The sequence below is a fragment of the Carassius carassius genome, chromosome 38 (genome assembly GCF_963082965.1).
Source record: "Carassius carassius chromosome 38, fCarCar2.1, whole genome shotgun sequence".
Lineage (NCBI taxonomy): Eukaryota > Metazoa > Chordata > Actinopteri > Cypriniformes > Cyprinidae > Carassius > Carassius carassius.
In genome coordinates, this window is record NC_081792.1 from 22,233,238 (window position 1) to 22,256,693 (window position 23,456).

At 40.4% G+C, this 23,456-nt stretch overlaps 3 protein-coding genes across 7 annotated transcripts in view; 1 reads left to right on the top strand and 2 right to left on the bottom strand.

The window, feature by feature from the left end:
• The window catches only part of LOC132119571 (sodium/calcium exchanger 1-like), a 45,467-nt gene extending 30,056 nt beyond the window's left edge, over nucleotides 1-15,411 (bottom strand). For 2 of the 5 annotated variants that reach the window (XM_059529647.1, XM_059529646.1), the window contains exons 1-2: nucleotides 15,348-15,411; nucleotides 507-2,364 (exon numbers count right to left, since the gene is read on the bottom strand). In XM_059529647.1, the coding sequence (XP_059385630.1) occupies nucleotides 507-2,364; nucleotides 15,348-15,396 (1,907 nt within the window). In that variant the 5' untranslated portion in view covers nucleotides 15,397-15,411. Of the gene's footprint in view, nucleotides 1-506; nucleotides 2,365-3,902; nucleotides 4,168-7,597; nucleotides 7,718-7,826; nucleotides 8,017-15,347 lie in introns of those variants that run through there. The other 3 variants (XM_059529648.1, XM_059529650.1, XM_059529649.1) reach the window with 3 other exon arrangements.
• A 1,510-nt stretch (nucleotides 15,412-16,921) lies between these two features.
• On the bottom strand, nucleotides 16,922-18,788 carry LOC132119573 (myelin and lymphocyte protein-like). The gene is made up of 4 exons (XM_059529652.1): nucleotides 18,649-18,788; nucleotides 17,555-17,722; nucleotides 17,299-17,430; nucleotides 16,922-17,082 (listed from the first exon to the last, which is right to left on the bottom strand). Exons 1-4 carry the CDS (start codon nucleotides 18,736-18,738, stop codon nucleotides 17,008-17,010), a joined length of 465 nt encoding a protein of 154 aa, XP_059385635.1. The 5' UTR covers nucleotides 18,739-18,788; the 3' UTR covers nucleotides 16,922-17,007.
• Nucleotides 18,789-20,115: 1,327 nt separating this feature from the next.
• pgap4 (post-GPI attachment to proteins GalNAc transferase 4) lies at nucleotides 20,116-22,166 on the top strand. The gene is made up of 2 exons (XM_059529653.1): nucleotides 20,116-20,402; nucleotides 20,795-22,166. Exon 2 carries the CDS (start codon nucleotides 20,961-20,963, stop codon nucleotides 22,149-22,151), a length of 1,191 nt encoding a protein of 396 aa, XP_059385636.1. The 5' UTR covers nucleotides 20,116-20,402; nucleotides 20,795-20,960; the 3' UTR covers nucleotides 22,152-22,166.
• Nucleotides 22,167-23,456: the final 1,290 nt, after the last annotated feature.

Genomic DNA, 23,456 nt, shown 5'->3' on the forward strand with positions numbered 1-23,456 from the left:
TGGGAAATAAACAACAAAGATTAAAGAGTTAAAATTAATTTGATGGCTTGGAAATTTTGATGAATTTATTATTTTTGATTTCACTATTAGTAGGGTTCGGCAGTAATGATTTCTTCTGCATGTTTTGCCTGCCCACATTTTCACTGGACTCACCACACACACACACACACACACACACACACACACACACACACACACACAAAATCGTCAGCCATCTAGATAATTTACCTAACTGACCAATTTAAAAATTAAGACATAACACTGCCCAAATAGGACAAGTAAAATTTCTCACAGCTGGCTTTAATCTATCTCACACTGGTACCGGGAAAGCACGCCATCCTTACTGTTGAATCCTAATGAGGATTTTTTTTTTTACTATACAAGATAATGTTGATTCCCCATTGAATTGTGAAATTATAATCTGCCATTGATTATACAGTTTGTCATTCTGCACCACAATGCTACACATTCTGACTGAATAGTTAAAAGAAAAAAAATACACTTACGAAATCTCATCGTTCTGGAACTCCAAGACTCCATGGGTATCTTCAAAATCCTCTCCTCCACCTTTTGCTGTTCCTTCGATGGTTTTATATGGGATTACCACTACTCCACGAGCTCCAGAGGTACGTGCCACCTTCACCTCCATCATACCAATGCTTTCACTGACATGAACAATTGGATCTTCAAATGTGAAGATGCCAGCGTGGTCATCGTCAAAGATAGTCACAGTAGCTGTTGAAGGAAGACCAAGACTAGCTAATGTGTCCACGCGATTAGCGCCTTTCCCATTGTTGGTTCCTTCAGAAATGACCTTGACGTTGCTGAGATGAACAAGGAAGTGTTCGTCTTCTTCAAAAATGTCATCGTCGATGATGTCCACTCTTATCTCCTTTTCTGTCTCACCTGGTTTGAAGACTATAACACCCTCGGTGAACTGGTAATCAGAGCCTGCATTGGCAGTGCCATCCTCAGTGCGGTACTCCACGGACACAGTGCTAGTTAAGTCACCACCACGTCGTACCACATTCAAAGCCACAGTCCCACAGTTCTCAAGACACTGATATGTACCAGGGTCAAAGAAGATCTTAGAGGAAATATCATTATCTGAGACGTCCGATCGAAGTTCATGATTGCCTAGTGCTTTTCTGGCTTGGTCTGCAGCATGCTTTTTTAGTATATTACCTGCACCAGTCATAAGTCTAGTGGCCTGGCAGCGATAGAACGCACGGCTCTTCTGCTGCTGGCTGAGGACGTGGTAGTTGGCGAGCTCGGCCAATTTCTCCATCTCTTTTTCTGGATGTTTCTGTTTCAGTTCCTTCAAAATCCTGGCCATTTCTCTTCTGGCCTCATCCTCATCCTCATCCATGTCTTTATCTTCAGTATCCACCGTGCCATCCAAGAGTTCCTCACCGTGAGAGTTAAGCATCCCACCATCCATTTCAATATCCGCCTTAGACTGGAGCTCCGGCACACCTTCAGTCTCGATGATCATTCCCCTTTGTTTTCCGACTCTGTAACGTTTGTACATGTACTTGTAGATTAAAAGTCTGCGGTCCGCAACCCAAGCAAATAGGACACAAATCGGAAAGAAGAAGAGAGTAAGGAGTCCCTCCCAGATTTCCACGATACCTGGGGAAATCACTGCCAAGATCAGATAAAGCCATATATATGCAAATATACTCCAAGTGGCGGTAACAAAGAACACCCGCAGGTGCTTGACCTTCCGATGCTCTCCTTCAGGTATCACAGAGACACAGAAACCAATGATGACAAACATATTAAAAGCTGCACTTCCAACAATGGTGTTTGGGCCCAGCTCGCCTGCATCAAAGTTGTGCCCACACACTTCAACCACAGAGAGCAGAATCTCTGGAGCTGAGGAACCCAGAGCCATGAGAGTCAGATTTGAGACAGTTTCATTCCAAATACGAACAGTAGTGGTTGTGGTTTCCCCGTTAGGCTTCTTGATTGTGATCTCTTTCTCCTGGGATGTGATGACCTCAATGGAAGCCATGAAGCGGTCTGCAATGATGGATACACCCAGGAACATGTAGAACAAACCAACAAAGTATACAGTGGCTCTGGCCAACTTATCCCCAAAGGACGGGTTATCCGGCATCCAAATTGGCAAGATCACTCCCTCTTTGCATTCAAAACTACCTCCACAAGTCTCATGTGTGGAGTTTTCATTAGAAGTATCTACATCTAAGCTTGATTTGGAGCTGCCTGCAGTGGCTGGCATGGGCTCACAGGAGAAAACTAAGAGGAAGATGCTGAGTTTTACAGCGAGAGAAAAATAGGACGAAGTCCCAGATTGGCCCATGTTTGTAGTGAGGTATTTTGTTCCTGCTCTCCTGTAACCTGTGAGGAAAGAAAAAGTGAAGTGAATCATCAAGAACGATACAAAACCAAGAGGGTTGATCAGAAATTATGCAACAGTTAGTTCTGATGCTCAAATTTGATTGGTCGAGCAATGTTCTGAACTGAAAGAGTTAATATTTACAGTTTATAGAGCCAGCACTGGGAAGTTTCAACATTTGTATACAAGCTTGTCTGTGCTCACAAAATTTTGGACCTGAGTATATGTGAATGATGCTGAGAGTAAGCAGAGTTTGCCTGGAGTGAAGGAAGTTTTATTTTTATTTTTTTATTTAAGTTAGAGCATCAGTGTTTTACCTCACTCCACAGTCGATCGGAACGGGGCAAACACAATGAGGAAATGGAAAACCTGGAGTGGAGTCAGCCAAAAGTGATTGGAGAAAGTGTTGAGAGTTGAGTACTCTTTTCCAGTCTACTTTTTAGACTGCAAGCTGCTCGATGATGCCAAAGCCTTAACTAATTATTTTCTTTGGTCGAGAAGAACTATACAAACCAATTGGTCAATTTTCCCTGAAAAATAGTACTCAGTATACTATACAAAACTGTCTTGTAAAAAATAATGCATTTATAGTCGTGTTGTAAGTAATGAATTTCAGCGCAGCTGTGATTACCTGCAGCCTGTGAAAATACTGAGTACTCTTACGTGTGTTTAATTATTTAATTAAAATATAAGAGTTAGAGGAGTGTCTGCTCATTAATTAATTTATTTTAAAGTTGATAAGTCGGTTAAGATACAGTACTTGGATGAGTGACCATATCTTAAATAAACAACTGGATGTTTTTGTAGATAAATATGATGTATCAGTACACCAGCATTAATTAAACACACACTCACTTAACAGCTGTTTTGCATCAAATAAAAACAAAGAAAAGAAAAGAAAAAGAAAAAAAGAAACAGTTTTAAATGCAAGTCAAGTCAAATATTGGATACTTTGACGCAATTTGTATAAAGTGCTATATAAATAAAGGTAATTTATATAGTGTTTTATATAGATTGTATCAAAACAGCTAAGGCATATAAGGCAAACAATGCAAATTAAACTAAATTTCATAATTACCCAACTAGGGGAAAAAACAGCCTAAGATGTTGTGTTGGTTTTAGTAGGTCGCCCAGCCTGGTCAGGATGGTGTTTTAGATTGGTCTGTGCAGGTCAGATTGGGAGACCATCTTGCTGACCAGCTAAACCAATACATAATTTTGGCAAGGTTATATTTACATTTATTTCATAAATAACAAAAATGATTTGCCTACATGTCTTAAAAGAACAATAGATTGGTGCAGGCAGAGAAGTATTTATGAATAGAAATGAGCAAAAGATCTACTGAACTGCTTTCGAACTTTACATTTGCATTTTAAAGATGATTAATCTGTCTGCTAGATTAGAGGGGGAAAACGTATTACTATACATTTACACTTTTTCTTTTGATCCATAATAGCCTACTATTATAATGCACGTCATCTGCTTACATTTAACAGCAGACGCCATGAAACATAGTAAAGCCCAAGCACATTAATTTACCTTTTAAAGAGAAAAGCTGCGTTGATGTTAAAGACACCACATGTAGATACGGCTGTTGTAGTGACGCTCGGAGACTCCGGTAAAAACAACCTCAAACCGGACCGTTTACCGGAAGCGCTCATTTGCAAAGTCCCGCGACCGCTCACTCTCATCCTCCACCTCCAGTAGTTGAATCATTCTGGTAATGAGAGCTGTGTGTGAGACACGCGATTCATTCAGAGCAGCGAGTGCAGAGTGTGCGGTGGAGAGCTGTAGGCTACTTTTCCTAAGTGCTGCAAGCATATTTTCCGATTTCAGAACGGATTCGTATGTCTGACCGGAGAAAGGGATTGTGCTCGGATAGAGCGGTGGCTTGGTGCTGAGTTGATATAAGACGGACTGGGAGCGCACACAACTCAAAATAAGTGCCAGACATTACATTGTCCATTGTGAATCAACATTTGTCACCTTGATGTGATTTTCAAAGGCATGTTCACACCAAATTTTATGCTAAAATTCTTACTTGATTAACATAAATTCTGAATAATCAGACTGGGAATTAATTAATCACATTAATTAGGCTATAAATAAAAATATTAAAAAATTAAAAACAAAAACAGTTAAACATTTTATATAATCTATTACATTTTATTTAATATTACATTGAAGACTCCGGGTAATTAGTAGGGCATTGCTATGAAGGTATTGTGGGTGGTCACTAAGGCATTGCTGGGCGGTTGCTAAGATAGGGACATTCTAAAAGGGAAACCCTGATTTTTGTCAAACCTTATTGTAATAAACACTACTGTCAAAAGAACGAGCCCTTACTCCACAGATAAAGGGAATAATATCACGTTAAGCGTTTTCTCCCCCATAGAAGTGCATTATAAGGAAACAGCTTAGCGTGATATTATTCACTTTATCTGTAGAGTAAGGGCTATTTCTTTTGACAGTAGTTAGTGTTTATTACAAGTAAGGTTGGACAGAAATTTGGGTTGCCCTGGTCGGTGTTTAGGTAGGCTACGTTAAGCCATGTTAAGCATTTTTCACGTTAAGCGTTTTAGAATGTCCCCTAAGATAGGCCTACTCAGAGCCGTTTCTCAAAGGTTAAACTCAACTGTTGGTGTTAATGTGTTTTGGATGTGTTTTTCAGCGAATATTTCCCCACACAAATTCTCACACAAAGCCTGTAATCAATCGGCTCGCCCTCCAAGTTTGTCCATTTCCTACTCCGTTAAGGAAAGCCCGCTCCGAGCTATAATGGAGGATATTTTACATTCGGCTAAAACCACAAATCTCACAAGAGAATACATAGATACTGTAATTTTCCAAAAGCCGCTTCACGATGCAAGGAAAATCCCACAATCCTGGTTCCATTCCGTTCATGAGAGAGAATGTCAATGCTTCACCTTTCAAAATAAAGCTGCCATCGCTTGAGGTATATTATATTCCACTCCCTAATCCGCGCTGACTCCACTTTGACTCCGAGCCCATGAACACAGATTAGGCCTTCATACAACAAACATAAAACAAGCCATACTATCAGCACCTTTGGAAAGCCATTTGGCCAACACAAAGTGTGTAAGTATGTGCATACGTGTATTTCAAATAAACTTAAATATTTTAAGTAACATTTCTCTTTCTCATAGTTTAACTTTACTAAAATAACTATTACAAAAACTGAAAACAGTTAAATAATGGAAAACATAGACTTAAGAAGCAAAATTATTATAAACATGTAAAATAGGCTATAAAAACATATACATATTATACAATACTTTGTCATTCTTCCAATTGATCAATATATGCTCAAATTAGCCCAAATTACCATAATATGACCATTTGGTTGGTGCATAATATTCACCTAGAGGGTGTATGTGCTTTAGTTAACATTCAACAGAAATTTATCAATACACAGCCGTGCAATTTAGCTCCCTGTTTGTGTTTGTGTCATTGAATTGCAACTGCAGAAAATGTATTTTTGTGCCTTATCTTGAGTCACTATATCGGTATGCCAGGTCACATTTGCCAGTGACGTGATCTCTGTCGTGATGTGTCTCCCTGCGTTAGAACGATATAACCTGAAGGGCCTCCATTAATTTGAACGTGTTTCTTATAGCGCCTTGCCGTTGGCTCCCTATATGGAAACAATGCTGATGCAAAATCAGTAGAAATGTAAATATATCTTGCATACCTGATGCAATCTGTGTGTAATTTGACTTAATTAAACATTGGGTAAATGCACACATGCAAGAGATGAGAAGCAATACCAGTTGGATTAGTACACAATGACTTTTGGAAAGTGAAATTGTGACTCCAAAAACTATGGATGTGCCACATGAATCAATTTTATATTAAAGCTATGCCTAAATAGAACAGTTTATTACATTTTAACATATTACTAAAATGATTACTCTTGATTTCACATGGTCTTTCAGCCTAAATATCAGGATGTGTCCTTGTGCAGAAGGAAACACAAAATGTCAGAATGCAGCTTGCGGTGAACTTTACATCTTGAGACTTTTGCTGTTGTGGGCAGCTTTCACCTCACATAGCTCCACAGCTGTGCTGTGAGACATCGAGGCGAGGTCTTGAGACGGCGTGAGCTCACCATTTTGTTGTTCCCTCTGTAAGATGACTATTTGTGCTTGCAGTTCCACAGACACGCTGCCTCTCATGCCTGACCTTGCTAACAAAGCGTCTCCGATGTAAAACAAATAAATAAATAAACAACAGCATGTTGTCACTTGCTCATTTGGCCAGTCAGTCGATGTACTGTTGGAGCAAGACTGCTAGACTGTTCTGAACACTCTTAAGTCATTAACACGAAGTCATCATAACCGACATGTATGAGCTGTAGTGATTTCCTGGGCTGAATGTCTTTATAATAAGGTTTGGAAGAAGCTGGGATGATAATGCATCATGTAGGTTTTCCTTTTCTCATTCTCTTTGTTTGGCCTGGTTATCCGGATTATTAGGCATCATAATGTTATATGTAAATCACAGTCAGCTGAAATGAATTTCAAAGTTCAGATCACACTGAAAAAGCATTGTCACAGTAATAATAATATTACTTCCAAGCAGGGTAAAAAAATATGTTTGTTTGTTTTTTGCTACAAAAATGGGCATATAGAATAATATTACTATTATATATATATATATATATATATATATATATATATATATATATATATATATAGCTTTTCTCACAGGCTCGATAAGATAAAGTTTGTTTAAACTGGGTAAAAACTAATCTTATTTTTGATAAAACTACACCATGACTTGAAAACACACTGTAACTTTATTCCTCTTATCTCTTATCTGAGATTAATGTTAGAAATTTATACAACATGTATCACTACACCCCTCATAAAACCCTGACGGAAAATTTTCCAATGAACTAAGACTTGTTAAAATGCACATGGTTTACATTAGCAAACATCAGATTACCATTTTATAATTCGATTCAAATCATGCTCCATAATTCCAAATAAAGTTATTATATGAGCCAGTTGGCAAAAAATTCTACTTGCCCAAGCCAGTTTTTACTCTCATTTAGCACTTGGTGAGTGTTAAGTTGGACTGTTCCAAGTACTGTAAGAAAAAAAATTAAGTGGCATAATAGATTTTTTGCTAATTTACTTTTTTTTCTAAATGATTCCTTCCTACAAAAAAATAATAAATAATTATAATCATGGCATCTTCTTAACCCCTACCTTGTTGTTGTTAAATCAGTAGTTTTCTTAATTACGTAGCAAAAGCAATTTTTCTCAGTTAGAACATTTCACACAAAAACAATTCAAATAAATTATGATCCAACTGCAACTGATGCCAGAACAGAAAAGCTTATTCATTAATGCAAATGATGTCACTTTAACAGTGGTTAAGCCATCCAATAAGTCATTCATCCAATGAAATAATGGCTTTTAATGGAACTTTGCCTACCTAGAGATCCCTGAAGCAGCCAATCCTATGGACTCCCCTCCGTATTCCCTGTGGTGCTTTGAGAGACTGTCTAGGGAGAGGAGCGGTGGCCGATAACCTGTCTAAATTTAACAGAAACAGGCATTGTTTCTGACCTGGTGGGCCCAGTGAGTGCCTCTAAACATGGACAGCATAGCTGGGTTGTTGCTTATCGTTCTCTTCTCCCTCAGCCACTTCCATACATGGATGTGCTAGGAGCCTGTCGCTTGCTACCCTGTCTGTGAAGCTCTCCTGTCTGCCAGCTTCTTGTCAGTAACTGACACATGCAAGATAAAGGGGCTCTGCTGGCAGGTAGCTTTCTTCTCCCCTTGTGCGTGTGGTCATACTGTATGTGTCAGTGAGTGAGTGTGTATGTTTGTGAGGAAGGCAGGAATGCGCTGAGGATGTAAGAAGCACTCCCAGGACCCAAGTCAGAGGATTATATCTTGCAATTCTGATTTATTTTTTAATTTCTTTCTCAAGATTTCGGACTTCGGAAATTGGAGTTTCGATAAAAGTCTAATTTGTTAGATGTAAAGAATTGCAATTGAATTTTTAAGAGTGTAAACCCAGTGGAGGCAAGAGGCAAATTCATTATGATATGCAAAAGTCATTATCATCAAATCTACATCTAAATCTAAATCTACATTTGGTATCAGTATATATATATATATATATATATATATACATCCCTCATTCCAAATCAGTGCGTTTACATACAACATGTTATCATATGTGTTTAGTTGCATGAGGTCAAAGTGATATACTGTAACGCTTTTGGCTGCTTTGGACGTGTAGCATTTTGACATCTGTCTAACTGGGCTCTATGAGAAGGATAAATAAAAGCACATGGACTCACAAGCACATGAATCATGACCGTGTTTGGGTAAAATGCAACATCCTATGAACATCAACGAAACAATGTCGACATTTCAGTATGCGACAAATGTACAGGAAAAGTGTCATCTATTTAAGATCTTCTGTTCTCTGCTTGGGAATTTGCACTTAGGCAAGTTCTTTGTTAATTTTATCACACTATCAGTTTATGAGGGAAGTTATCTAGGATCCAACAAAAAGGTAATTCCCAAGCAATATTGATTTTATAACTTCAACTAAAATTTTCTCTCATTAAAAGTGATGTATTTGTTTACATTGTGATATTGTTACAAGACAAACAAATTAACTCATCCCATTAAATCAGTACATTACAGCATTAATTTGTTTATCAGTTAAAAATCTTTCACCTTAAAATGAATCAATAAAATATCAGTGACATGTTTAAATAATCCAAATGAAAGGTAAAGTTACTATTTTAACATGGTTTAATTGTTCAAATCCCTTTTTTTTCAAATTTAAGCATCTTCCTCTTATTTGGAACTTTAAACTTGGAAGAGCTTGTATTTACCACATTGTGAATACTTTTCAAATATGAGTTTGTAGCCTTAATAAACAATAATGCAAAAAAAAAAGTAATAATTTATTTTTTATTAATTTCTCATCATGATTTATCCATAGATCTAGTCATCTGAGATGTATGACTGTTTTCCATAAGCGTTGCCCAGTCTAAGGTCCATTTCAAATAGCTTAAAGGTTCCAGTGCTTTATTTACTGTATATTATGATGATTCATGATGACCAGTGCCGCTATGCCATAACAGTCTGAAGTGACTACTTGCCAAGTTACTTGAGACCTTTTATTAATCCTTACATTTTTTTTAAATTATGGGCTCTTTCTTCATATTTGCTGAAAAAAAGCTTATCAGTAAATGAGTATTGACATTAATGGCATTAAGTAGTCATTTAATAATTCTGAATTTTGTTAGATGAAGTATTATACTTCCTCTGTGGCTGACTGGCGATATGCATGCATCACACACCTGTCACACTTGCTCCATTTTTTAAAATCTCTCATTAATTATTTTTCATTCCAGTTGAAGTGTCCTTATGTGATGTTTTTGCTACATAAGTGAACTTCCGTTCCGAGATTCATAGTGAAGCATGCATGGATAAAGAAAAATACAAGTGCAGTAGTTATGAAACTTCGTTACACATGAGGCAGAGATACAACATGCTTTGATCTCGCTGCCACGCAGTAACCTGCTGTCAATCTGTTTGAATGAGTTTAATCAGGACAGACAACAGTTTCACTATAGTTGTCACGTACGGTGATACAAGAAACACGGAGAGATCCAAATGCAGGTATGCGGTTTATTTAGGGGCAATCCAAAAAGCATAAACAGTCCAGGCAGGGTCAAAACCAGAATATCCAAACAACATGAAAACAGACAATAACACACGGCAAGGGCAAGACTACAGAAAGCATGAAACATACACAAGGACTCCGTGACACAGACTCAGACAGACCGGGTATAAATACACAAAAGGATGATGGGGAAACAGGAGACAGGTGGGGAACAATCAATTACCTAAACAAGGAGGAAGGTGACCAAATAAGGAGACAGGAAGTGATAAGGTGACAGACACCGTGAGAAAGGAGGACATCTAGTGGAAACCCAGGGACACAACCCAGACACTGTGACAGAACCCCCCCTCTACGGAGCGGCTCCCAGACGCTCCACGACAGACACAAAACAGACCAGGAGGGAGGCGGACAGGTGGAGGCTCAGGGGGAGGGATGGAGGGCCAGAAAAGAAAGACATTGGAAACAGGCACCAGAAAGTAACCACAAAACAGGAAGACCAGGAGGGAGGAGGACTGGAGGAGGTTCAGGGGGAGGGATGGAGGGCCAGACTACAGAGAGGAACAGGGACAGGAGTAAATACAAAAACAACAAATAAAAAACAACATGAAGCCCCCCAGGGCGGGGCAGAAGACCACCACGTCCTTGTGGTCGAGGCCAGAGTCCTCCAGGGCGGGGCAGAAGACCACCACAACCGTGTAGTCAGGGCAAGCGCCCCCCAGGGCGGAGCAGAAGACCACCATGTCCGTGTGGTCAGAGCAGAAGCCCCCCAGGGCGGAGCAGAAGACCACCACATCCTCGTGGTCAGAGCGGACGCCCCCCAGGGCGGAATGGAAGACCACCACGTCCGTGTGGTCAGAACGGAAGCCCCCCAGGGCGGAGCGGAGGACCACCATGTCCTCGTGGTCAGAGCGGAAGCCCCCCAGGGCGGAGCGGAGGACCACCACGTCCTCGTGGTCGACGCCAGAGTCCCCCAGGGCGGAGCGGATGACCACCACCCCCCTGTGGTCGATGCCGGAGTCCAACAGGCCCGAGCAGCAGCCCACCCAGTGACTTGACTTGACTCTGAACGTCCAACGGTGACCCGCCCTGACTCTGGAAGGTCATCAGTGACTGGCCCTGACTCTGGAGAGTCCACTGGGACCTGACTCGACTCTGGACGGTCAACAGGAACTAGCCCTGACTCTAGACCGGTCTTGGGCACCGAATCGGGAACGGCATCGGGCACCGAATCGGGAACGGCATCGGGCACCGAATCGGGAACGGCATCGGGCACCGCCTCGGCCTCCGGAACGGCATCGGGCACCGCCTCGCCCTCCGGAACCGCATCGGGCACCGCCTCGGCCTCCGGAACAGCATCGGCATCGGGCACCGCCTCGGCATCGGGCACCGCCTCGGCCTCCGGAACGGCATCGGGCACCGCCTCGGCATCGGCCTCCGGAACGGCATCGGGCACCGCCTCGGCATCGGCCTCCGGAACGGCATCGGGCACCGCCTCGGCATCGGCCTCCGGAACGGCATCGGGCACCGCCTCGGCCTCCGGAACGGCATCGGGCACCGCCTCGGCATCGGGCACCGCCTCGGCATCGGGCACCGCCTCGGCATCGGGCACCGCCTCGGCATCGGGCACCGCCTCGGCATCGGGCACCGCCTCGGCATCGGGCACCGGAACGGCATCGGGCACCGCCTCGGCATCGGGCACCGCCTCGGCATCGGGCACCGCCTCGGCATCGGGCACCGCCTCGGCCTCCGGAACAGCATCGGGCACCGCCTCGGCATCGGGCACCGCCTCGGCCTCCGGAACAGCATCGGGCACCGCCTCGGCATCGGGCACCGCCTCGGCCTCCGGAACAGCATCGGGCACCGCCTCGGCATCGGGCACCGCCTCGGCCTCCGGAACAGCATCGGGCATCGCCTCGGCATCGGGCACCGCCTCGGCCTCCGGAACAGCATCGGCCACCGCCTCGGCTTCGGGCACCGCCTCGGTCTCCGGAACAGCATCGGGCACCGCCTCGGCATCGGGCACCGCCTCGGCATCGGGCACCGCCTCGGCATCGGGCACCGCCTCGGCATCGGGCACCGCCTCGGCATCGGGCACCGCCTCGGCATCGGGCACCGCCTCGGTCTCCGGAACAGCATCGGGCACCACCTCGGTCTCCGGAACAGCATCGGGCACCGCCTCGGGAACGTCCTCTGGGCCTTGAGGAACGGTAGACGCCTGTCTCCTCCTCCTCCGCCCTCTATGTTGGTGAACCGGTGATACCTTGTCTGGAGACTCAGGCGTTGAGTCGGCCATCTTGTGCTGTGGCGCTGGGCTGGCGGCCATCTTGTGCTGTGGCTCTGGGCTGGCGGCCATCTTGTGCTGTGGCTCTGGGCTGGCGGCCATCTTGTGCTGTGGCTCTGGGCTGGCGGCCATCTTGTGCTGTGGCTCTGGGCTGGCGGCCATCTTGTGCCGTGGCTCTGGGCTGGCGGCCATCTTGTGCTGTGGTGCTGGCTCAGCAGCCATGACATGAACAGTCTTGGGAATCTCTAGGATCTTAGATAACATCTCGAAGTAATCGAGAAAGGTGTCAGCGGCCATCTTAGGCGTTCGTGTTGAGCTGGCAGCCATCTTGCACTGTGGTGTGAGGCCTTCCATCTGGCCTCGTGGTGCGGGGTTGGTGGCCATGCACCGCAGCGGCGCTGGGTTGGCGGCCATCTTGTGCTGTGGTGCTGGACCAGCGGCCATCATGGGCAGTGTCGCTGGCTTCTTTCTTCTGCCCTGGTGAAACGGCGGCTCTGGTCCCTCCCACGTGAGCCCCGAGTCGAAGAGGGGCCATGGTGGAGAGCGATGCTGAGCTTCCTCTCGCCCACCTCCTCCTCGGCGACCTCCCCTGGTCCCGCGAAACACGACCAGGCGGGTTCCCTCAAACCGATTGCTCCTCTCCCGCTCTGTGGCTGGGGAAGAAGCGTTAATCGACATACCGCTGGATCTCAAGGTGACGGAGTCCTTCTGTCACGTACGGTGATACAAGAAACACGGAGAGATCCAAATGCAGGTATGCGGTTTATTTAGGGGCAATCCAAAAAGCATAAACAGTCCAGGCAAGGACTCCGTGACACAGACTCAGACAGACCGGGTATAAATACACAAAAGGATGATGGGGAAACAGGAGACAGGTGGGGAACAATCAATTACCTAAACAAGGAGGAAGGTGACCAAATAAGGAGACAGGAAGTGATAAGGTGACAGACACCGTGAGAAAGGAGGACATCTAGTGGAAACCCAGGGACACAACCCAGACACTGTGACAATAGTTGCAGCAATTTCTAGTACAGTATGTGCATTGATTGTGCATTGATAACTATACTGACTACGCTTTACAATAGCATTCTATTCGGGGGAGTGATAAAGAGACACCATGTTTTCATACTCCTTGGCAGTCAAATGTGTAACTTTTAATCGATTAAATAATTGTATTATATTTTAGTTCAGTTTTATTTATTTTGAGGAGATTTTTGGTACTAAATATGTGCAATAATTATGATCCATGAATAACCATTTAAATGTAACATTTTCTAATGATTATTGTTTACACTGCAATAAGTGTAGCATTTAGGGTTAAAATAGAGAAAGCTATTTATTTTATATTACTATTGATCAAATAAATGCAGCCTTCGTGAGCATTCAAGTAGTGGTGTGGTTTCTAAGCCTTTGTATCTTTTTGTCCATGTTTACATCTCCTTATGGAAGATTTTGGATTTCTTCCAAAAAAATATAGTTAAAAAAGGGCTGTACTGCCGCTGTGATTATTATGTCTTTATAATAAAACAGGAATGACTTCTTGTAGAAATAGAAAGCCGCCTAAGGCCGGAAAACACATGCGCTTCTTGCCAACTAATACTGAGGTGAGTCAGAGACAGTTTTCTACCTCATGATTTCTTCAGTCTGAATACACTTCAAGGACAACCCAAGAGAACCGCCGCTCTCAAAAAGAGATCAAAAATGAGTTTTCTCCATTGCATCTATGAGGCACTTTAAAAACTTCAGTCAATAGCCGAGAATGTGAATTTTGAAGTCCAGCATACCTGCATAAATTACCTTAGTCATTTTAATCATTTTTCCATAGTCATTATGAAACGCATGCCTATATTTGTGTTGATGTACTGTACAATGTAATGGACAATGTTCTTCTGATTAAAGTATTCCCACTATCTACAAAAGTACTAGCCAGAAAAAGTCCACATGTCTGATTAAAGCTGGGCACACATCTTGAGTCCTTGTTGAAGTTTCACTGGTTCAACTATTTTTAACCACAGTTCTAAAATGTCAAGGGCTGGGTGACTGGGGATCAGCATCTGAAGTATCAATGAGATTACAGGGACACTCACACCTCCCAAAGCTATTTTTTCTTTGTTCATACTTTCTCAGCCATATATGCTCTTTTGCAACGATGGTGTCTGCAGGTAAAGGTAAAGAGATGGAAAGACAGAGAGAGAAAGTCTCACTCAGAAGGGCTACCTTGGCAAGTGATGTTTTTGTGTCATTGGTATGACGAAAACCAAGTCTTGTGGCTGTAATAGGCAGTATGTGGAGGAATTCCTCGAGCTGTCTTACCGGGTGAGTTGGCATGTCACAGCACTCGGTGCCTTCTTTCAGTTGGGGCTGGATGAGGACACAATCTGTTGTGATTTCCCGATGTATTAATTTCCCTTAATCAAGCTGATTTAATCTAGTCTTTTATTTAATGGTTTAGCTCCAGCATACCTAACTAGTCTTCTACCACGCTACAATCCATCACGCTCCCTAAGGTCACGAAACTCTGGACTTTTGGTAGTTCCTAGGATAGCAAAGTCCACATAAGGAGGTATTCCAAAACTCTGGAATAGCCTTCCTGATAATGTGCATCCCATGGTAACTAGGATTTACACAAGCTTCAATCTGGATCAACAACACCTGAGAAGAGATGATGATACTGACCCCTCAGAGGAACTCAGATGATGCTAAACCTGAAACAACATACAGAGCTAACAAATAGTGTGATTGCAACATATAATAATTGCTGTTAATTGTGTTCATCCTCTGGTTGACTACATCTTGTATTAATTTTTCTAAAAAATTTGATAAGCTATTACTAAATAATGTAGAAACTTAATTTTCTGTAAAGTTGCTTTGCAATGATTTGTATCATAAAAAGTGATATGCAAATAAACTTGAATTGAATTTAATTGAACGGTTCTAATTCCGAGGTTGAAGAAATAAAGGACAATATAAATAGTTCTCATCCAGACCCCACTGAAACCCACCGAGCCTCTCCAACTCACCCCATACCGGAACCCTCCACATCCCTGGCCAATGGCTGTAGCCACCCATCGCCTCCTGTACTTCCTGTACTCGGGAATGGACTTCATACAGCACCGACCTGGGGGCCAAAGTTTATGACCCTGCATTACAGTATGTCAGGTCAGCACTAAGAACCACTCCCCTTCCGCTATCTCCAGCCATTGATCCATCGCAGTCCTCCGCTCCGAATTGCCAGACTCTCCACTGTCACAGCCAATACTGATGTCCCGCTCACCCCAAACGAGGAGGATGAGGAGAAAAAGTCTGTACTCAGCCCTCATCCTTGCCCCAGAGCCCGCTCCAGTGCCGACCCAAGCCCCAAGGCTCACTCCAGTGCCAGCTCCTCGAAAGCTCTTTGCTGTGCCTGCTCCCCCAGAGTGCCCTCCAGTGCCAACACCCCGTAAGCACTCTCCTGATCTCCAGCTCAGCCCAGGGAGGGCTCCAGGCCCCGAGTACTGTGACATATACTGTATATATACATAGGTCATATAGATTTGGAACAACATGAAGGTGAATTTTAATTTGAGTGAAATAGCACTTTAATCCATTTAAAATGTATAAAAATTTATTATTATTTATATATATATATATATATATATATATATACAGGACTTAATTGTCCTCTGTCCTAGACATGCAAACTCACACTTTCCTTTGATTATCTTACCCTAACCCATACTTCAGTCCAAACCTTTGAAAAACTTGTTAAACCTGATAAACTGTAAAAAAGCAAGAATGTCAGTTAAAAGCCAAAACAGACAAACAACCTCACGCTTTATGTTACATATTCATGTATTTGTGATTCGTTTGTTTTGATCTGTTTGTCCTCTAGGGGACGAGTATGTTGTGTCTTTGGTTTATTAGGGACTGATTGCCGGCACCTGTGCATCCTGTATGTTTGGCATAAAAAAGTTCAAGCAGCCAAATCTGGGCAGCGGGCGAGGTGTTCAGCAGCGGCTCTGTGTGCCTTATCATACTTAATACAAATCCAAGTGCATGAAATGATAGGATTACATGTACGCTTCCTCACCATGGTTACCGGATTTAGTTTATAGTCATAACTTAACCTTGCTATATTATAAGTATTATAATTAAAATTGATGGACAGTTACACGTCTTTGTTGCTGTTGTTTTGATGTTTTTATTTTATTTTATTTTATTTAATATTAAGACCTAGCTTTATGGTACATTCACACTGGCATAATGTTGTAAAATCAGTTATAAGTTCCCGATCTTCCCTTCCTTATAAATTTATATATATTCCATGTTGTATACAATATATATATTATAAATACATTTATATTCAGATGTAAAGGGTTATTTGCTGGTTCATAATGGAGCCTTAGGGACATTTATGTATCCAGTGCCACACCAAGAAATTATGCTCCACAGGTTGTTTATTTTTCCTTTATATAAGACATTATTACAATAATTTAAACCTGAGGTAAGAATAGTTTACAAAAAGAAATATTAGCAAAAGGTGGTTTAAAAAACACACACACACACACATTTTATAGGAGAACATGAAAAGAATTATTATTGATGCACTAAATGATACAGTTAATACCATTTGTTTGTGTAAACATCAGTTCAACAATTATATGTGATGTCAGATGAGTAAAGCGGGTTGAGGGCAGAGTTTCAGAAGGATTTCCACCTGATGGCTGAGAAAATGGTGTGGATGACATACAGTAAAGTGGTGAAAAAGGAAAACACCTGGAATTAAAAGATATTACTAGTCACTAATTCAACAAGTAAAATGGGCAGCTGCTAGTTTAAAATGGTTTTTATTGGTGTAGTCTAATTTAGTCAAATTTAATTATATGAAATCTGTTAATAAAACATTTATTTTATTTGTTACCACATGAATCACATTTATGTTACCAAAAAAAGAAGTTTTATGATAAATGATTTTTTACTATAGGGACTCACCACAGCAGCTACGTCCTGCTTGTAAGTAAGTAGGTTATTGCCATATTGTATACTGATAAGAATTGTTATAAAAGCTAGAAGCACAGAAGCACTGAGATAGAGGAGCGCTGCAAATCCATGGTATGCTACATCCTGCAGAGAGAAAAGAAAACAAGAAAATGTGTTTTGAGAAAGGAATTAACATAGAAAGAGAAGTAGTTGAAATAAAAAGAGAAGGTGGAAAGGGAAAAGACAAAGAGAGAGATTATGAACTCACCGCGCTTGCCCAAAAGCTTCTGTTTCGATGAGACCCACAGGCAAAGATCAGCAACCAGAAAAATGTCATGATGAAACAGAAAATTGCCACAGAGATCACGTATGCCTGTGGGTTTTTAGGTTCGACGGATGTAGATCCAACCAGGCTCAACACCAGACCACCAAAGACCTGAGAGATGTACATAATCGAAGAACATTTCACTGACAGAATCCCCCTTTAAACCTGAAGTTATAGAGCTTCCAGATAGTTGTACTTTTGTACAGGAAAATGTACTACATTCAAATGGATAAACAATTATTAAAGAACTCTCCCACCCTTGTAAACATCTTTACAGATGAATTGTTTGAAAACTTTTCCTAAAACATTGAATCAATGTCAAACTCAAAACATTGGATTTAAAAGAAAATAATGACAATTAAATAAACTGAATTTAAAAACGACACATTTACCAGTGATGTTTTTCTGGTGAAAACTTTGGAAGATTACAGATTTGTGTATTTTTTTATATTTATATTTATGCACAGTAGGTATTTACTCAATCATAAATCAAATCACTTTATATAACAACATTTAACAGTATAATCTTTGGACCATAGTTTTTTTGTAAATATTAAATTTTTAACTGATTATTAAAATAAATTCAAATAAAGAAAGAAACCAGATTTTCCAGAAATTGTCACAGCAATTGTTGCCAGTTAAACAAATAGGTACCAACAAATGTTATAAAATGTTTAACACATCAGTATTTTTTTATTTTTATTTATTTATGTATATTTTACTTAAGCAATAATGAATCAATAATTATAAATAGGTCAGATTTAACAACATAAATTTGGATTGACACACTTTAACAATTTATGAGTATTAATAGCATATTATTTAAAGTTTTTTTATTTTATTTATTTTTGTTAATTGTTGCCAATTAAATAAATTTGGTACCACTTGCTTAATTAACAAATATTGTATGTTTAACAGATACGTTTTTGAATTTACCTTAAATAAATTACATAACAGCTTTTTGTTTCATAATGTTTCATAGTGACATGAATGTAAACAACATCAGTAAATTAATCAGTTAATTTAAATCAACTCACAAGCTCTGGAAGGTAGAGAATGTCAGGTATGGTGCAAAATATGGCCCCTCCACGGGGCAGGTAGCCCATTTGTCCCGTATTGGTTGTCATGTGTGCACACCTGATTGTCCTCTCTGCACAGGTACAATGAATGTGCAGAAGTGCTGAAGATGTGCTTTATTAAAGAAAATGACATAGTGCTGGCCAGACCTGTTCATCTTGATGCATTCCATGAAGACCTACCCTGCGCAATCACAAGGAAAAAGAAAAAGAGGGGAAAAGAAAATGAGCAGAAAGCAGTAGATTACACACACACACACACACACACACACACACACACACACACACACACACACACACACATATATATATATATATATATATATGTAAAATTAATAAAAATCTGGGGAAAAAAATTTTCAGACACTTTGACCTGACCACTTTTGCATGTGTTATCTGACATTATCAAGATGCATTTGTTCTGACATCGTTTAACTCTGAGTTTAATTTTGGTTTGACTGTATATGTATATTATATATATATATATATATATATAAATATGTGTGTGTGTGTGTGTGTGTGTGTGTGTGTGTGTGTGTGTGTGTGTGTGTGTGTGTGTGTGTGTGTGTATAGATCTACATACTTTCTAATTTGCCCTTTTGTTGGGCTTCTTTTGACTTTTGTAAGGCTATTAGAAAAATGAAATGTAATGGAAAATATGTTTTTCCCCTAACAGTAGCCTACTGGTGATGAGAAGTCGATTGGATTAAGATCTTTCCTTGTGTTTAACTAGAACTCATGTGAACATTGTGCATGTCAGAGCATGACTCTGGATTTAGCTTCATAGACATTTTTGTGCGATGAATGAGATATTTTTTGCAATAGTAAGGTTTCATTCTTACACGTTGTGTATGTCTCCCTATCTCTGACACACACATTTCAGGTAGCACAATTACAAAGCGTAAATTTTTTTGTAGCTTATTAGTCACATTCTCAGACCTATTTTGTTTTGTGTTTGTTATATGGATTTATAAAGTCATAATTTTTGTTATATGCAGTATGCTACTATTTTGATCTGTTTGTTATTTGTAATATTCACTATTTACTATTTTTCATAGTGTGTGATTTTTGATGAATTGTACAACTACGAACAATTTGACAAATATCATTATTATCATTAATTATGGTCTGCTGATTTACAGGTCAATCAACCACGAAACGTGTTTGTTCCCCTTTACTTATTGCACAGTTTATTTTCCTCCAACCCTCTAGTAAATTATATCACGAATCTACCAAAAATCTCTCTTTTGCACATTTGGTCTTGCCCTGCGCATCGAACGGAACGCCGTCTTTAACCCCACACTGCCATCTAGTGTCTACTCTTGTAATTACATCCTTAATGATGTCTTCACGTGGTTTCTGTTACTTTGCTCAGCGCTGGTAATGATGCACCAATCACAGTACTCTCGATAACGATAGTTTAAAAAACGCCTGTCTCTGTGAGACAAAACTGTCCTAAAATATGCGATTCAGCTTTATGAGTGCATCTCCTTAGGTGTACTGAATGTTCTCTCCGATAAGAAAAGGTTAACATTGTTTTCATGTGAATATAATGCACATTTGGTACGGTAATACGGAAACGCTGTAACTGTTTATGTTTAAAGCTGATGTGGGCTCACAGATATTGGTCATAGGTCGTCAGGCCTGAAGTTTGACGTGTTACTCGGTTCCGGTCGCTGTCTTCTAGTCGTTGGCTGCTGAACATTCACATTCTGGTAGGAATGATACATTAGTTTTCAGAATGCTTTGTTCCATTCATTATTATTTCGCGTAACGAGTCATTTGCAGACTGATAAATATTCTTCCGTGTTTGTTTTCTTTATGTAATACAATCGTTCATGTCGTTTATCGTTTTTCAAGCATTCTGCTGAAAAAAAGAGGCATTCCACAAATAAGTTACGTTATATATATTTTACTGTGACCAGGAGGGGACCCGTTCGGTTCACTTATTAGTTTTATCGTGGCGACAGATTATTATTATTATTATTATTTATTTATTTATAATTCAAACGCTACCCACCGCGTGGAATATCCTAGAATGTTTTACGTAATATTTATTGTATTATTTACATTAGTATGACTCTGTGTATATCACTCTTGTCTACAGATACAGGTCATATATGGAAACATCTTAAGAAGGCTCTCTAAAGTTCATAAGCTCATATGTGACAGTTTTATTTTTTTTTTACTGGATCCCCGTCCCTCCACCTGTGCTCAACCCTGTATTAAACTCTCACAGAATTGAACTGTGATCTCAATTTAAACCGACACAGATGCCTCGATGGAGGACTTGTACCAGCAAACACTTTCATTGGTCAAGCCCAGTAGCTCAAGGGCTGCTTTTGTGTGTTTTAACCTTTGGGGTGATACTACCTATATGCTGTCATCGTCTCCTTTACTCCTATTATTTTTTAAAGACTGTTTATCTTGATTCATTAAGTGATGCAGCACTACAAAAAAGCTATGCCAGAGGCCAGGAAGCGCTGCATTTCTGGGAAGCGGCAGCTTCTACGAAAAGCCTGAAAGACCCTTTGGAAACCGTTTCCAAGAATCCGGATCTCTTGATCACCATCGTTACGACCAGGAGAGCAGAGGGAAGGGACTATCATTACCTGTTACAGGTTGCACAACAGCTCCATTCTCTCCTCAAAACGTGTGGCGATAAACCATGTGCTGAGGTCATGCTGTGTGACGTCGAAAGCGGTCCCAGTTTAAATGAGGATGCTTTGCTTTTGGAGAAACAGTTTTTGGTTGTTAGACGTTCTCCAGATGAAAGGTGGCAGAACAGAGACGTGACCAACATCTTCGAGAAGGAGAAAAGAGATTATGTTTACTGTCTACGCAAAGGATGGGACCTGATGAGGCCGAAAAACGTTGTTGTCCTGGAGGATGATGCACTCCCGTTAACCGATTTCTTTCCATCGGTGAAGAACATACTCTCGCGGAGATTTGCGCTTAATACTTTGTACATAAAACTCTACCATCCAGAACGACTTCAGAGATACTGGAATCCCGAGCCTTATCGCATTCTAGAATGGATGGGTCTCGGCCTGTTTGGGGCTACAATCCTCCTCCTCTTGTTGTCTCACTATACACCTCTTTCTTTTACCTTCTCCGCTCCTCATTTTCTCTATCTGGCTCTCTACGTAATGGCCGTGGCTGAGCTGGCAGGGAGGCACTATCTCCTGGAGATCAGACGGCTTTCACCTCAGCTGTATGCTGTGTGTCCAGCCACTGAATGCTGCACCCCTGCTATGCTTTATCCAGGGAACGCCTCCATTCGGACTGCTGAATATCTGGACCAGGTCATCTGTGCTCAGGGAAATGCGAAAGACATGGTGCTGTACAAGATAGCCAGATCGAGGCCAGGTGAGAAGGCACACAGCGTTGAACCCAATCTCATCAAGCATATTGGATCTTACTCCTCCGTCAGGATGAACCCCAATCCACCAAGATTATTATGACATGAGATTATTCTCATAGAATATACTCACTTCTCATCTATACTCACATACAGTCATTTATTTGGATATAAATAACAAAAATAAAACCTAGAGAAGTTTTATATATATGTGACCCTTTGTTTTTCTGCAGCTTCAGCCACAGATGCTTTAAGAATGTGATGTATTTTTATACACATTTCTATCTGGAGTAAAGAATGGGATGCTGCAGTTTTGCAATTTTTATATATTTGAGATGGATATATTATTATTATTATTACTTGCATCTGGTAGAATGATAATTATCTTTCATTAGTGAATTTCCTGGTTTCATTTATATACCACACCAGCAATAAAATCATTTCATATTTCATGTCTGAAATGTGATTGTTTAAATTACGTAATTATAAATAACTCGTTTTTAATCAAGTTTTCCTGCTTGTCTTTCAAAATAATGTTATCAACTTTTGTCTATTTGCAGTGCATAAACATTTATTTTTTTCATCAGAAGGCAATTAATAGGGTTATGAAAATGACTTTGGCAAATTTGCAGTCAAACCACTTTAAAACTAAGATAAGAATATCCACAGATATTAATTTATTTACATATATAAAAAAAAAGAGAGAGATTGTTTGTTTGCATGGACTTGTATTGATTTCTCAATATAGGGCGTTTATAGAAATCTCTTTTGGTTGAAAATAAATACTATTTAGAATTTTACAGTTGTTGGTCTCTTTTTTTTTTTTTTTTTTTTTTTTTATACAGCCTCTACATTTCACTGTTCTATATATATATATATATATATATATATATATATATATATATATATATATATATATATATACACACACACACACACACTACCAGTCAAAAGTTTGGGATCAGTATGATTTGTAATGTTCTTTTAAAGAAGTATCTTATGCTCATCAAGGCTGCATTATGATCAAAAATAAAGAAGAAGAAAAAACAGTAAAATCTTGCAAAATGTTATTACAATATAAAATTATGATTTCTATTTTAATATCCTTTAAAATATTATTTCTGTGATTCAAAGCTGAATTTCCATCATCCATTACTCCAGTGTAAGTGTCACATGATCCTCAAGAAATTATTCTAATATGCTGATTTATTATTAGAATTATCAATGTTGGCAACAGTTGTGCTGCCAAATATTTTTTTTTTGGAAACCGTGATACTTTATTCAGGGATTCTTTGAGTTAAAGTAAAAAAGAACAGCATTTATTCAAAATAAAAATATTTTCTAACAATATAAATCTTTACTATCACCTCTTAACAATTTAACACATTCTTGCAGAATAAAAGTTTTA

Excerpts from the sequence above, each read along its gene's own strand:
- pgap4 (XM_059529653.1), top strand. The coding sequence starts at position 20,961 with ATGCCTCGATGGAGGACTTGTACCAGCAAACACTTTCATTGGTCAAGC.
- LOC132119573 (XM_059529652.1), bottom strand. The coding sequence starts at position 18,738 with ATGACAACCAATACGGGACAAATGGGCTACCTGCCCCGTGGAGGGGCC. Across the intron at positions 17,723-18,648 it reads TTCTCTACCTTCCAGAGCTT|GTCTTTGGTGGTCTGGTGTT; the intron begins GTGAGTTGATTT and ends TACATCTCTCAG. Across the intron at positions 17,431-17,554 it reads GAAGCTTTTGGGCAAGCGCG|GATGTAGCATACCATGGATT; the intron begins GTGAGTTCATAA and ends TTCTCTCTGCAG.